Genomic DNA, 15,757 nt, shown 5'->3' with positions numbered 1-15,757 from the left:
TACAGCGTCTGTCTGGATGCATACAGGTGCCCCAACGGTTTCCCTGAAGCCTCTGGTAACAGGTGCTTTCACCCTCTTTCCTCTGCCTTCACAATATGCTGTCACAGTACAGGAGAGCCCGGAGCACAGCTTCCAGCAGGCTGCATTCTGCAGCCGTACTTAACCACGGCGGGGGCGGGGGGAGCGCCCCCTAATGCACTAGCCCTGGGCCATACATAGTGTATCCCTAAACTATAAAACTGGAGTCATTGTACACAAATGCACTCTACCCCTATCCACATTTCCAGGCTGCAGAGATTTTTATGTCTTATTTTCAGCACTAGCTAAAATAGGACAAGGAACGCTGAATACCATAATTCAGTTTTATTTTAAGCCCAACAGCCTAGCTCCGCATTCTTCTTCCGCAGCTTCTTTCCCAGCTTCCTTTCTTCCCTCGCGCGCAATACACTAGGCAGCCGTTGAAGGTGAGCCTCGCGGACTTCGAAGGCGACTCAGCCTCGTCAAATTGAGCGAGTGTGGGCAGAAACCCGCCGGGCAACTCGTGACGACAACACGCCCTGCGCTCCCATAGGCCCTACCCACCCCACGCTAGTGGGCGTGCCCTTAGGGTCCGGTGTAACCCAGAATGGGGCCTGAGGGGACCTCTGGTGGATAGGCACCAGAAACGCACTCGGGAGGAACGTAAAAGAAAATCAACACACTTAAGCACTCTATAGAAAGCCCCACAAACCCATACAGGCTCCTCCCAGCTCCTTCCTCGAAGATCCGCCCCCATCCTGCACCTCGGCTGTTGATTTCTTTCCCCTTTGTTGACTCGGCCATCAGCCCACTGGGCCTGGCGTTTCCCAGCAGACCCAGCGCTGGGAAGGGGTTTGCAGCTGCTCCGTCATCGTGCGGCCCGACGCGGTCCCGCGCTCGTGTGTAGGCCCGGCTCGGTTCCTGCTCTGTGCTGCGAGAGCTCACGCGAGGCCCCGGCCTCAGTCTCCGGACTAGGCCGCGACCCTTGGTGCCATGAAGCAGGAGGGCTCGGCGCGCCGCCGCGGCGCGGACAAGGCGAAGCCACCGCCCGGCGGAGGGGAACAGGAACCACCGCCGCCCCCCGGCCCCCAGGATGTAGAGATGAAAGAGGAGGCGGCGACAGGTGGGGGGTCAACTGGGGAGGCTGATGGCAAGACGGCGACGGCAGCTGAGCACTCCCAGCGAGAGCTGGACACCGTCACCTTGGAGGGTACGAGAGCCTGGGCCGGGGACGTGCTATGATCACGGGTGACAGCGACCGGTGATCCAGCTTCTTGGGACCCCAGCGCAGCCTCCACCATCCCCTGTTCCTAAGGATCACTCCCCTCCAAGTGCCCGCCCCCACTGCTCTTGACAGTCCTGTCTCTAGCCCCAGTTACTCCAGGCTCAGGACTCCCCTGGCCACACCTTCCCAACCCGGGGTTGCAGGTAGAGCTGGGACTCAGTGGGTGGGCCTGTAGACTCCCTCTTCCTAGTCCTCCCCTCTGACCAGCTCCCATTTACATCCCACCAGACTGATTCTATGGCGCCGTGACAGATGATTGGTCCCCCTAGAAGCCATTCATTTGAGTGTATTTATGTGTGTAAAGGGGGTCGGGGTGACGCAGAATACTGGCCCCTGAGTTTTAAGTGTGTCCAAAGGTTTCTTAATTAGTTTTAGCAAACTCCCCTAAAAGAGCCCTTCCTCCCTAGTATCTTGCTTCCTTGTTTATGTAACTAAGGTTCCCAAACGATCCCATCTTTTTTGCCCTCTCCCTTCAAGCCCTTGCTCCTACTCTGTTTCTAAAGGGTTTAAACACAGGACACGCTTTCAACTTTTTAGAAAGCATCTTTAAGTTCTTAACACTCTCTATCTAAACTATATACCAGTCCCCCGTTCCTTTCTCGTAGGTGCCTGTTCCCAGTTTCGCACGCTCCTCTTGTTCCTCCAAGTTCACCTTTCCCCTTTCCCACTTAGAGCATCCCCTCCACGTTTGGCGTGCGTAGAGGGAGAGCTTCCCACTCTGAGCCTGGTGCTGTTTCCTCAGTTCTGGATCAAGTGGGACTGAACTATTTCTTGGGTTTTCTCTCTACCTAACTGCTTGAGAAACTAGCTCAAAAACATTGAGATAAGCAAAGTTAGGCTTCTGGGTGGTGTTTTTGAGGCTGGGATAGTGCCATCTGCATCCGCTCCTACTCTAAAATTGGATAACAGACTCAGCATCTAATAATGTCTTTTTACCTTAAATAATGATAGCCAGGGGCAAAAGTGCCACTCAGCATTACCTGTTGGGTATGTGCATATGTTTCTTATAAACTCTGCATTTTCTTATTATAAAGTAATTCACATTCATTGTATAAATTTTGGAAAATATGAGAAGTCTCAAGTGTAGTGTGGGTCGGGGAAAATCAGCCATGGTTACCGTTTTTTCCTATGAATTTTTAAGCTGCTCTCCCATAATTGAGATCATGTTGCATATACAGTTTGGAACAGGCATAACTAAATACAGATGATTTTGTGTGCTTTTATTTAACATATCCGCACACAGTATTCAGTTTGTTCCCGAAACATTCATGACCTGATGTAGTCGCTGAGAATACAAGCTCTAGAATTAGTTTCTTCATCTCTATCATGAGAGTAACAGTATCTCCTTCAGTGGGTTGTTGTGAAGATGAAGAAGCTTAAAACTGCCTAGCACGTGATGAACACATAGTAAACCCTCCATAAATATTAGCTGTTATCATTATTTTATCATTAATGTGATCCAGGCATCCTATGCTAAGTAAACATAGGTAATTAAGAAACTACTAACTGATTGCATTCCCTTATTGGACATTTAAGTCATTTCCAGTTTTTTATTCTTATAAATAGCTATATAGGTATCATATTTGTGCCCAAGTATTTCATCTACCTTTATAATTTTTTCTTCAGTGTAGAATCTCTGTATTATATGCCTAAGTCGAAAGGGAAATGTTTTTCAGGTTTTAGATAGGGATTGTCCAGAGAAACTGTTCTGGTTTACGTTATGCTAGCAGAAATGTCCTGTTCACCCCATATTTGCCTTAATCATTTATACAAGGTCTTTGTAGAATAAGAATATAAGTCTTTGATCACATTTGTTGTAAATACTATTCTTTTGTTGAGATCAAATTCATTAGTCATGTGTGTATGTGATTTCTCCCATTGTTTACATTTAGAAAGTATTTTTCTATTTAGAGACCTAATAAGTATCCCTGTGTTTTTTTCTCATTTTTTTTCTTTTTCTTCCTGTTTCTGATATCCTCTTCTCCTTCTCACACCCAGCTCTATTTTTCTTTGGCTCTTGGTGATGTCTTACAATCACTGTATAGCATCCATAAGTATTGCTTAACCCTGTTGGGGCAAAAGAGGTGATTGGCCACATCCTGCCCTTTTGTAAAAGGCTCCTTAGAACTACTTGCCTGGAGTCAGGCAAGGGCGGGAGGGATAGAAGGATGTGGAAATAATGTTTGCTTTCCTCCACTGGTCCTTCGCAGACATCAAGGAGCACGTGAAACAGCTGGAGAAGGCAGTTTCAGGCAAAGAGCCTCGATTCGTGCTGCGGGCCCTGCGGATGCTGCCTTCCACATCGCGCCGCCTCAACCACTATGTTCTGTACAAGGCTGTACACGGCTTCTTCACCTCAAATAATACCACTCGAGACTTCCTGCTGTCCTTTTTGGAAGAGGTGGGTGAGTCAGGCGCATCCTAAAGACCTATCTTTTACATGTTGAAGCAGAGTAATGAAACAGAGCCGCCCATTTTAATGGTTGTTGCCCATGAACAAGAGAGCCATCCTCCTGCCTGGTATTGTTATCCTTCCGAGTCAGGGAAAGGAGCTGAGAATCGGGAACCTTCCAGCCAAACTCATTTCCCACTGCCTCCCAACACAGACCCTCTGCTCCAGTTGGGTGACATCTGCGTTGTCCTCAGAGAAAGTGCCACCACCTCGTCACCTCTGAGGTTCACCATGGAGGACGTATACAGCAGTGGTGAAGGGCACAGGGTTTGGAGGCAGAGTTGAATTTGACTCCAAACTCTTATCATTCGGTACCTGTGGGACTTGAGCTGAGCAAGTGACATAACCCCCTCGTGCCTCATTTTCTTCAGTTGGTAAATGTGATAAACAGATTTGAGGGGATGTGGCGGAGGAGGAGTATGTATAAAGCTCTTAGACTGGTGCCTGGCACGTAATGAAGGCTGACGATGTAGTTTGATTGGTAGCGGTCTCTGTGCCAAGGAGGAGCCTCTCCTTTCCCTTTCTGTCTGTAAAATCCCCCATATCATTCCTGGTACGTGGCCCAGGTCCCTCCCCATCTCAGACTTCATTTACCCTTCAGCCGCCTTCATGCCCCTACGGTCCTGTACACTTAAAACAGCCTGTTCCATAGATGTGGGAAGCCCAGAAAATGCCTTGAGGTGGAATGATGAAGAGTTTATTGTCAGGGGAAGGGGGAAAGCTGCACCTCCATACCCCCTGGAATGGTTTTTAACCTTTACCTCCCTAAACTCCCCAACAGGATCACTCTTTGAGCTGTTCGTATCATTCTAGTTTTGGTGACTAGATCTGAAAATAAGTATTATGTATAAGTCAGTTCCCACACACAGAAAAAATTTTGTCTCATTGTTCTTCATCTCATCTCTAGAATTATGTCACTTTATTAAACCTGTCTTGGTAGAATTATAGTAGTTCCAGGTGTAGTGGTTTAATCTCTTCACTTAGGTTGTAGGCTCTGTGAGGGGTCTTAATCATCCTTCTCGTCCCCGTTGCTTCTGTAACATCGTCTGTTACACTCCTGTAGCTCTCTTGTATTGTATTGTATTGTATTGTATTGTATTGCCAGCCTTCTTCATTCCCCTTACAAAGAGACTGTCATCTTTTCTATCCCCAGCACCTAGGAAAGTCTTGGTACATCTTAAGCATTTGATATTTCCTGAAATGTCCTCCATGCATAGTCAGTGCTTAATACACTTTTGGTTGATTGATCTGACTGAGCTTTTCCACGGTAACTCCTGTCCTCTCCCAGCCCATGGACACAGAAGCTGATCTACAGTTCCGTCCCCGAACAGGAAAAGCTGCCTCAGCGCCCCTCCTGCCTGAAGTGGAAGCCTATCTGCAACTTCTCACGGTCATCTTCCTGATGAACAGCAAGCGCTACAAAGAGGTACGTAGGACCAGTGAGAGTGATTCACATGCCCCAAGCAGTGCGAGGCGTGTGCGGGAGAGATTGCCTCTCGTGAAACAAATGGCGATAATCCCTGTTACTAACCATCCCCCGACTCTTTCCCTAGCGGGAATGCTCCTAACCCTGCGGCCAGAGAAGACCCCTCACCTCCTGCTCAGGCACCAAGGGAAAGGCTAGCAGTGGTCACTCTGCATACCTGGCTGTGGCACAGTACCAGCAAAGTGGATTCCTTTGGGGGCAGTAGGGGATATGGAGACAAAAGGCCTGGGTTCAAATCTCAGCTGTACCATAGGCAAATTAATTTCTCCTAGTTGTACATAAAGTGGGGGAAATGATGCTCAAATATAAAATTGTTGGTATTAAATAATATGCAAAAATAATTAGCATAATGATCTGTACATAGTAGCTTTCACAATGTTTTAATAAAAGCTCACTATGGAGCTGAACAACTCCATTTTGGATACTATATTACATTTCCACCAGTCCTTCCACTTTGGGCCAGCTTCTTTGTCAGTCATATCCACCGTCCCAAGAGCATGCTCAAGAAATGACAGGTTGCCCTGGCTGATGCAGCTCAGTGGATTGAGCACCGGCCTATGAACTGAAAGGTCTCTGGTTCAGTTCCCAGTCAGGGCACGTGCCTGGGTTGCCAGCCAGGTCCCCAGCTGGGGGCATGTGAGAGACAACAGAACAATGTTTCTTTCCCTCACTTTCCCTCTCCCTTCCCCTCTCAAAAAATAAATAAAAACTTTTTAAAAAGAAAGAAATGACAGATCCCACGCCTCAATTCCCTGGGTTGTTTTGGTTTGTTTTTTTTTTTCCTTTCCTTGCAACTGGTTGTTTTTAAGATATAAGTCACCTCCTTTAAAGTGTACAATTTGGTGGATTTTTGTATATTCACAAGGTTGTGCAACTGTCATCGCTACCCAAATCCAGACCAGTTTAATCGCCCCGAAGAGAAACACCATCCCTATTAGTAGTCACTCTCCATTCTCCCCTTACCCCAGCCTCTGGCAACCACTGATCTGTCTCACGGATTCTCCTATTTAGATAAGTGCGATTATATAGTTTGCTTTTGGGTTTGGCTTCTTTCACTTAGCATAATGTTTTCTAGATTTATACATAATGTTGCATATATCTGTACTCCATTTTTAAGGCTGACTAATGTTCTAGTATATGGATGTAGCACATTTTGTTTATCAGGTGGTGGACACTTTCTTTCTACTTTCTGGTTATTAATACTGCTACTGTGAACATTGTATACAAGTTTTTGTGTGAACAAATGTTTCCCATTCTCTTGGACATATGCCTGGAAGGGGAATTGCTTGCTGGCTCTATGATGGCTCAGTGTTTTAACTTTTTGAAGAACTGCCGCTCAATTCTCTTCTGGCTGCCTCTCCAGGCGCAGAAGATCTCTGACGATCTGATGCAGAAGATCAGCACTCAGAACCGCCGGGCGCTGGACCTGGTGGCTGCAAAGTGTTACTATTACCACGCCCGGGTCTATGAGTTCCTGGACAAGCTGGATGTGGTGCGCAGGTACAGGTGGCCGAGGGTCGGAGGTGTGGTCAGTCACTGCCACAGAGCTAGACTTGCAGAGGGCGACAAGCTGATGGCTGTAAAGTGCCCCGCAGGAAATGGGGACGGTGGTTAACATGCCCTACCGCACGAGGGGCGGAAGAGAGGCAGATATTAGAGGCAAGACCGGAGGTGACCGCTGAGCTGTTAGAACTGTCCTGCAGTCTCCTGCCTTCACCCCACATCAGGACTGGTTGGTAGATCGAGAGTGGGGTGACAGGCTGGAAACATGTCGCGCCTCTGCTTGAGACCTGCAGTGGCTCCCTGCTTCCCTCAGGGAAAGGCCAGAGGCCTCACGGTAGGGAGTAGGACCCGACCCGCCCTGGCCCTGTCCCTGCCTCCTCGGCTGTACCTCCCACTGCTCCCCCGACGCGCTCCTTGGCCCCCTGGCCTCCGCTCTTCCTCGGGCCTGCCGGGCGCGCTCCTCCCGGGGCCTTTTCCCTGGCTCTTCCCTCTGCCCGGAAGGCTCTTCTCCCCACCTCCCTCAAGCCTTGTTGATTGTTTTCCCAGTTGCTCCTCTCCCTGAGCCCCACTCTGACCGAGCTATTTAAAACCCCAACACCACCCTCCCCACCTTCCGCGTTGCACTTACCCGGCTTTCTCTGACGGCCTAACGCACTTACTTAGCACGGCCACTCTGTCCACCCCGTTAGGCTGCAGGCTCCCTCAGGGTGAGTTCTGTCCTTTTTGTGGACCTGGACTAGTTCACTGACTGTTCCGTGAATAGTCAGAAAAGCAGTTTGTATCACCTCTGTTGGAATTGGGAGCGAATGGAGAGGTCAGAAGCAGTTTGAAGAGTTGTTTCTGAGTCCTTTGACATCCTCCTTTCCCTCTGGAAGCTTCCTGCATGCTCGGCTCCGGACAGCCACCCTCCGGCATGACGCAGACGGGCAGGCCACCCTGCTGAACCTCCTGCTGCGGAACTACCTGCACTACAGCTTGTACGACCAGGCCGAGAAGCTGGTGTCCAAGTCCGTGTTCCCGGAGCAGGCCAACAACAACGAGTGGGCGAGGTACCTCTACTACACAGGTGAGCAGGAGGCCAGCCCCATCGGAAGGTGTTTCAGGCTCACTAGGTGCACATTTTCTAAAAACGTGGTGCTTAAGAGGCGCGTTTGGCCCCCTGGTTTATAAGAGGTTTGGAGGTGCCGTTCTCCTGATCCGCACTTCCTCCCCACACCCAGGGCGGATCAAAGCCATCCAGCTGGAGTACTCAGAGGCCCGGAGGACGATGACCAACGCCCTGCGCAAGGCCCCCCAGCACACAGCCGTCGGCTTCAAACAGACTGTGAGCAGCGGTTCTCGTGCCTTCGCCACTTATCCATCTGATAACATTTTAGTTCTGTGTCCCTGCGTAGAGAGCCAGGGAAGGCTTCCTTAGTCTTCATTATCCAACAGGTGGCGTCACATGCACAATGTTGTTCAGGGCACAGTAAGCAGACGCCACCTGCACCCGTGGGTTTATGTTCAGGCCTTGGTAGGCAGGTTTAGAATATTCCAGATTCCCCAGCCCTCCTCACAGTCATTCCAGGCACGGGCATGGATTGTCGACTAACCTCAGGCTCCTACCTGGTCCCTTACATGCCCGTGTGAGAGCAGTGTCATCTGTGGCCAGGGAGCCCAGGAAATCTCCAGAAGGCTGACTGATTCTGATGCCAATCAATCTTGGCGCCTCCCCCCATCCCTCTTCCCCCTCCCCTGAGAACTCAGGCACCCAGGGTTGTTTTTTGTTTTGTTTGAGTGTTGGCCTTGGTACATAGGCCCTGTGCGGAATAAAAAAGAGGGATTAGAAATGTTATTTGCCTTCGAAGAGAAAGAACTTTGACTCAGAAAGGCTTGAGGGCCTAGTAGCCAGAATTCAGACCCACCTTTCCCAGCTTTAAGCCTTTGCTGCCACCTTAACATGGTACCAACTTCCTAGTGCCCTTGAAAGAGATTAGATTAAAAATACACAGTGATTAGGTCAATGTAGCAGGAGATTTGGTTTGTTTCTGTTGAGTTCATAGAAAAAAAAGGTTTGGTTTTGGTCAAATAATTCAAGAGATCTTAAGAATACTAAATTTGATCTGGTATTTGAAAGATGGGAGTAATTTTCACTGAAAGGAATTGCTTTTCACACACATAGGGTACATGTGCAGGATGTTAGATTGCTTACAATACTGGACATACAATAAAGTTCTTTGTAAAAATCACTAAAAATACAAGTGATTGACATGCAGATGGTGTCCACATACCAGGGGACAGGTGTCGAAGGATAAAGCAGTGTCTTCAAACTGTGGTGGGGCCAGGTGGCAGGAAGGAGCAGAGAGAGCCAGAGCGAGGTCACTGGCCAGTGGACTGCAGGAGAGAGATGGGATGGTTGCTTGAGAGGGAGAGGAAAGCTGGGGGGACTTCCCGCCCAGAGAGACTTTGAGCAAGTAGGTGACGGGTCCAGGCCTTGAGAGAAGTGGAAAGGAGCGGGGCAGAGAGCAGAAGCAGAGGAGCTGCCTGTAAGTGACAGTGGGGAGGGCGGGGATGGGAGAAGAGCGGCATCAAGTGTACAGTGGAGTCCACTGCAGAACACTCTGGAAGCCTAGCCATCCATAGTAAAGTCCACTTTCTCTGCTTGGGCGATCTTACTGCTTTCATAGCTCGCCTCTGACCTCCGTGCTGCTTCGCTGAAGTCCGTCCCTGTCTCAGTCTGCCCAGGCCACCTTCACAGGGTGCCCCGGCTGCATGGCTTCCACAACAAGTGTATTCCACCACAGTTCTGGAGGCCGGAAGTCCAAGATCAGGCTGTCAGTGCGGTTGGATGCTTCTGAGAGCCTTTCGTGGGCTTGTATAGATGGACATCATCCAGCATCTTCAAATGGTCTTCCCTCTGCGCATGACTGTATCTTAATCTCTTCTTATAAGGACACCAATCGCACTGTTTAGGGCCCACTCATTGACCTCATTTTACCTTAATTACCTCTTCAAAGATTCTATTTCCAAATATAGTCACATTCGGAGGTAGGAGGGAGTTAGGGCTTTAACATGAATTTGGGGGCTCACGGTTCCACCCGTAATACTAATTCTGGCTCTTCCCATGAACACCAGGCCTACAGGTCCAACTTTTACCACCTACCCCTTACAGATACCCGCTGATGCCTTGCACTTGGCTCACCCAAAACAGGCCCCTCTGGTTGCCCATTGACTGGCCCTTCTGTTCTCCCAATCGACCGATGGAGTCAGGAGCCGCAGGGTCATCTCGGACTCCCCCCACCCCTCCTTCCCTATCACAAAGTTGTGTGTTGATTTGCCTCCATGTCCTTTGTGTTTGTCTCCTCCCTGATACTGCCAATGCCGTTGTTTGAGCCGCTGCCATTCCCGGCCATCGCTCTCCCCCTTGCCACCAACCCAGCTTCCACACAACTGCCTGGCTCGACAGAGCTCCAGGCCCGTGTTTGCCTTTCCCGGGGAGCTTGCTGGCTCCCCACTGCCTGCCCAGTAGAGTATCCTAAGTCTCATGAGGTAGGCAGGCCAGGCATTACTGTTGTTACTACTGTACTCATTTTTGGGAGGAGGAGACCGAGAACTCGGTTGCTCAGCATTTTCTAGCTGGTGAATGCAGGCTAGCATCCAGCCTGGTATTCGGGCAGCGCACCCCCAGACTGGCCCAGTCATCTCTCCCGACAGCCCCCCAGCCTCCGGCGAGGGGTGTCCCCACACTTGGCCTGCCTCTTTCCCAGCCTGTTCCCTTGACTGCGATGTCCTCCTTTTCCTGCTTCATCAGAACCCTTCAGGCATGTTAACTTCTACCATTTCCCTGGGCTTCCCCTCACTCCTCGGTTCCTCCCAGGGACAGGGCCACCTTGTGGGGCGTGTGGAGGGCAAAGAGTCCTCACCTAGTGTGGGCATGATCACCTGCTGCCCATTTTAACCCCTGCCTCCCTCGTGACACTTGCTTTCTTCACACAGCTTAGCTGTCTGTTCCTGCCCCTCCCGCTTGGTGGGAAGCTCCTTAATTGTGGGTCGTCATCTTGCCCGGTGCTAACTCCCCAGCAGGTGCTCTTCAGAAGCACCTCCTGGGCCCCCGAAGGGGGAAGGGCCCGGTTTTCCAGCCAGCCTCCGGTGTCCATACAGGGCTCATCCGCTGAGGATCTGCCAGGCCCCTTCCCTGTGCTGCATCTTCTACCCAGATACTAGTTATACTCATCGTTCACCTCCTCTCCTCCCGTAACAACCCACCTTCCTAACCATCTTCAGTTGACTCCCATTCCATCCCCTAGGTCTCTGGGCCCTGTCCCCTCACCGTGTCTGAGCCATAGAGCCTGCCCATCTGGCCTGTCCCATACTTGAGAGCATTACCACTTCAGAGCAGCGTGTGCGCCGACTGGCCGGGTGAAATGACACTTGGGGCTGCATGTGGTCAAGGGGTCAGATGTTCCCAGGACCCTGCTCCGCAGGCAGAGCTTTGATGCCCTGCCCCGCCCGCACAGGTTCAGGGATTTTCCCTCTCTCCGTGGGCCGGATCTCAGTGCCACTGTCCCCATTTCCCAGGATAGCTGACTGAATGGAAGCCCCATTTCATTCTCTTCCACCGGGTGGCGCTCCCGCCCACTGTGTCCCTGTGTCACACTCTGCCAGGTGCACAAGCTGCTGATCGTGGTGGAGCTGTTGCTGGGGGAGATCCCGGACCGGCTGCAGTTCCGTCAGCCGTCTCTCAAGCGCTCGCTCATGCCCTACTTCCTTCTGACCCAAGGTAAGCCTGGCCCTCCCAGGGCTCACCAGAGCCCCTGGCACTGCGGCCTCTGGTGTGGGTACCCACTTGCGTCATCTGATCCCCTCCTCTCCACTCTGCAGCTGTCCGGACAGGAAACCTAGCCAAGTTCAACCAGGTCCTGGATCAGTTTGGGGAGAAGTTCCAAGCAGATGGGACCTACACCCTAATCATCCGACTACGGCACAACGTCATTAAGACAGGTACGGATCGGGGCCTGAGCGGCCACTGGAAGAGCTGGACCCAGACCAGGCTTCCCCAAGGGACAGGGACAGTCCTGTGGGTGTCCGAGGGCAGCAAAGGGTCTGTGCCCTGCCTACCCACCGCGCCTTCCTCTCCCAGGTGTGCGCATGATCAGCCTCTCCTATTCCCGGATCTCCCTGGCTGACATCGCCCAGAAGCTGCAGCTGGATAGCCCAGAGGATGCAGAGTTCATTGTTGCCAAGGTGGGGCTGGTTCAGGCACCTCAGCTGTCACCTTCCTGTCTTATTTCAGGGGGTGGGAGGAAATGGGCCGAGGAGGGGGGTGGGTAAGGCAGTGGGACTTTCAGGGGTGCCGGGCATGCACTGAAGCCAGGAAGCTGAGAGAGAGAGAGAGAGAGAGAGTGTATGAGAGTGTAAGAAGGACAGAGAGATAGGACAAGATGTTCTAGGACTTAGAGGATGGGCTCCTTGGTGACTTTTCCTTGCGCTGGGGGCCCGCAGGCCATCCGGGACGGCGTCATTGAGGCCAGCATCAACCACGAGAAGGGCTACGTGCAGTCCAAGGAGATGATTGACATCTATTCCACCCGAGAGCCGCAGCTCGCCTTCCACCAGCGCATCTCCTTCTGCCTAGACATCCACAACATGTCCGTCAAGGTGAGGAGCGCCTGGTGGCAGGCGCCAGCAGGCAGCAGCGCACCCGCCCTCCCTGCTCGTGGATTCCCCGCGGAGGGCGCTGTGGTGTGGGGCCCGGCTCCGAGCCGGTGTCTGTGAAACTGCTGTCAGGGCAGGGCCAGCAGGGCGCAGAGGACTCTGCTTGTGGGACTGGCACCTTCTGTTGCTTTTAAGGAGTCTAGTTGCCAAGGAGGACGGAGTTCAGAGTTTAGGGTTCTAGATTTGCCTCCAAATCGGAGTCATTTGCCTTCTTTGAGCCTCTACTTCTCTATTTGTGACGCTGGTAAGTAAGATACTACCTGCACTACCTGCTTCACAGGGTTGACGCGATTAAATGGAATCACTGCCTTAAGGCATTTAGTGATGTCCAAGCTGTAAGAGCCCTTATCCTGCGTCAGGCGCGGAGTTAGGTGCTGGTCCTGCGGGGCTTCTGTATTTTCCTGGCTCCTCCTCCCCCCGGAAGCCAGGGGTACGGCATGCTCAGCAGGCCCTGTGTGATCTGCCCTCTGTGTCTCTAGCCTCAGTCTCCACTGTTACTCCCCCTTCCTTTTCCTACCCCGTCTTTCTTTTCCCCCGTGCACCCCCCGCCCCCCGAACTCAGGCCAGACCTCTTCACAGGTTAAATCCTCTGCCTGGACTGCTTTTCCTACATTCCCACAACCAGCCCGATCCTCCTTTCCTCCTCGCTGCCATTCCCCCTGCCTGCCCAGCCCAGGGGGTTAGTCATTTATACCTCCAGAGTCTTACATTTCTCTTTGTAGAATTTACACCGTGGTATTGCAGGAATGCATTTCCATGCCCAGCTGCCCCACTGCACTAAACTGGAGGCTGGGTAACCTAACTTACACCCTGGTGCCTGGTTCAGTGAGTGTGTGTTACTTAATACCTCCTCTTCAGCTCGCTTCTCTCTCTGCTCTGCTGCAGGCCATGAGGTTTCCACCCAAATCCTACAACAAGGACTTGGAGTCGGCAGAGGTAAGTGTGACTGGAAGATGGAACTTCCCCGCAGGAAGGGAGGAGGAGAGGTTTCTGGAAGGCCTGGGGCAGCAGTAAAGCTTTGGCAGTTCCTGGCGAAGCACTGAGTGAGAGCCGACTGTCCTCGGCCCACGCCCTCACCCCGTCTCTATCCCCAGGAACGGCGTGAGCGAGAGCAGCAAGACTTGGAGTTTGCCAAGGAGATGGCAGAAGATGATGATGACAGCTTCCCTTGAGCTGGGGGGCTGGGGAGGGGTGGGGTGAGTGGGGACTGGCTCTTTATCTTTCCCCCTTCAGGGTCCCCTGCCCAGGGAACTGGCCCCTTTTCCCACACACAGCTCACGGCCTGGGTGCGTGCGGGGAGCATGGGGGTGGTGGTGAAGGATGTGCAGAGCCAGCCACCCCCACCTCACTCCAGGGCCCCTCCCCAGCCGGCGACTCAGCACAAGGCAGGCAGGGGGGCGGGCAGGTGGCCTCCCCGGGCAGGGTCCTGGCTAGTGATGTGGGCAGCAAGATGGGAGGGAAAGACCTGTGCTCTCCTCCAGGGCATAAGGGACTTGAATTGGGACATGGGTCGGATTATATGTTTTTTGAAGCTTCAATTATGATTTTTAAACAATAAAAAGTTCTCCAAAGTTCTTTGTGTATCAGTTAATGACTATACTTGAATGTCACGCCTGCTGGGGTTTTTTCCTGGTCTTGGAGCAGGAGCCCCAGGAGTCACAGAGCAGAGATGAGGGGGAGGCGAGGGCGGCAAAGGGCGGGGGGGTCGAAACGGCCTGGGGGCCCTGTTTCACGTCTAACTGGCTCCCAGACATGGGGCGAGTCACTAAGGCACTCGGCCTCCTCTCCCTTATCTGTCAAAGGATTGGATTTGGTGACCTGCTGGCCTAAAATCAGGAATCTAGACTTCTAGAGGATGTAGAAGGTGAGAGGCCGACCCTCGGGCGAGGTTTGGGGAGGAGGAGGAGGGCCTCCCTCCAGGCTACAGCAGGTGGGGGGGTGCGGTTTGCTATGTTGGCCTGATAGACTGGAGGATGGGCTCCTCACTGAGAGTGGAGTTGAGGTCAGGCTGGAGGGGGCTTCCTGTGACCCCCCCCAGCCCACCTATTCCAGTTGCGTATGGTGGGGAAATGCCAGCCTGGGCCTCCATCCCACCCCCACCCCCACCCCCACCCCCCCCCCCCGCCCCGCCAACAGCAGGGCTCCCCTGTTGGGTCATTGGAATCACTCCTGTGTTCTCTGGCTGGCAGCTGGGGCATTGCTGCGCCTGTACCCTTTGTTCCTGCCAAGTTCTGTCATCTGAACATGGCTGGGGGGTTTCTGCCTCTCATTTAACTGGATGCCTCTGTTGTGTGTTCTCCCTGCCTCCCGAGTGAGTGTCCACACAGCACTCTGGCTTCTGGGCCACTTCATAATCAAACAGTTCTTAAAAGGCAGCTGGTGTGAAAGCCTTCCCAGCTAGGTTGTGAGTTCTTTTTGGGAATCGAACCGGCGACCTTTCTTTCACCTTTCGCTCTGTGGGACAACACTCAACCATCTGAGCCACACGGGTCCGGGCGTTTGTGTCTTCCCCAGGCCTCACCCAGTGCCTGGCACTCTGGGTTCCACAAAGTCCTTTTAGTTTGACAAGGGACACTGTTTATCACCAACTTCAATTTTTCATCCTCCAATATCCCTAATTTTCATTAAAGTCATGTTTTAAACTGACCTTGCTTTGGCTCCTGGCCCCACCAGCCCGGAGCACAGTGACTCAGCATTGCCCACTTCCTTCGCGCTTCTGCCATCTCCCTGTGTACTAAAGTGCCAAAAGTTTGCTTTCTGAAAGGGCGCTATTTTTCCCCTCCAAACTACCCCTTCGGTCTCCATGGAAGATGGTTTTATTCCAGCACCCAAACTTTTATCTTGAGGATTCTAATTCTTTCCCCATTTTGCAGACCAAAAACCTAATCTCTAACTCCCTTCCAGGAAGCCTGGGGTGGGGGCTGACAGTGAGCATCCCCGCCAGCCCCGCTGGGGTGCAGGGACAGGCCCAGGTGTGGCTGGGGGCGGGGCGGGGGGTTGGGGGGGGCCTGCCCACGAGTCGCAAAGTCCAGGTTAGGTTCTGCCGGGCTGCGCTGCCTCCCTCCAGCCTGGCTATGGTTCTCTTACCATGCTGGTTAGTTTCTGTCCCCACATGGCTATCCTGACCCTTGACCATTTGACCTGACCTCTAAAGGTGACTTTGTTTGATTGTCTGATAAGCAGACTTGTATATAGAAGGCAGGTGCAGCTGCCTGAGGCTCCTTCTAACCTGCTTAACGTGTCTCGTTTTAATAACTATCCCCAGTGATGCCCAGCCTCACAATTGCTTATAAATCTTAAAGCCTGTGCCTGGCTCAAA

At 52.2% G+C, this 15,757-nt stretch overlaps 1 protein-coding gene across 1 annotated transcript; it reads left to right on the top strand.

The window, feature by feature from the left end:
* The first annotated feature begins 839 nt into the window (after nucleotides 1-839).
* On the top strand, nucleotides 840-14,012 carry PSMD3 (proteasome 26S subunit, non-ATPase 3). Its single transcript, XM_054593834.1, has 12 exons — nucleotides 840-1,228; nucleotides 3,514-3,704; nucleotides 5,044-5,181; nucleotides 6,605-6,741; nucleotides 7,620-7,810; nucleotides 7,965-8,068; nucleotides 11,389-11,503; nucleotides 11,605-11,724; nucleotides 11,864-11,967; nucleotides 12,226-12,381; nucleotides 13,324-13,374; nucleotides 13,533-14,012. Exons 1-12 carry the CDS (start codon nucleotides 1,012-1,014, stop codon nucleotides 13,608-13,610), a joined length of 1,602 nt encoding a protein of 533 aa, XP_054449809.1. The 5' UTR covers nucleotides 840-1,011; the 3' UTR covers nucleotides 13,611-14,012.
* The last annotated feature ends 1,745 nt before the right edge of the window (nucleotides 14,013-15,757 follow it).

This window comes from Pteronotus mesoamericanus, unplaced genomic scaffold, assembly GCF_021234165.1.
Source record: "Pteronotus mesoamericanus isolate MK-2021 breed Mesoamerican mustached bat unplaced genomic scaffold, CSHL_Meso_final scaffold_476, whole genome shotgun sequence".
Taxonomy (NCBI): Eukaryota; Metazoa; Chordata; class Mammalia; order Chiroptera; family Mormoopidae; genus Pteronotus; species Pteronotus mesoamericanus.
This window is presented reverse-complemented; position numbering and strand designations above follow the sequence as displayed.

Excerpts from the sequence above, each read along its gene's own strand:
- PSMD3 (XM_054593834.1), top strand. The coding sequence starts at position 1,012 with ATGAAGCAGGAGGGCTCGGCGCGCCGCCGCGGCGCGGACAAGGCGAAG. Across the intron at positions 11,725-11,863 it reads GCACAACGTCATTAAGACAG|GTGTGCGCATGATCAGCCTC; the intron begins GTACGGATCGGG and ends TTCCTCTCCCAG. Across the intron at positions 11,968-12,225 it reads CAGAGTTCATTGTTGCCAAG|GCCATCCGGGACGGCGTCAT; the intron begins GTGGGGCTGGTT and ends GGGGGCCCGCAG.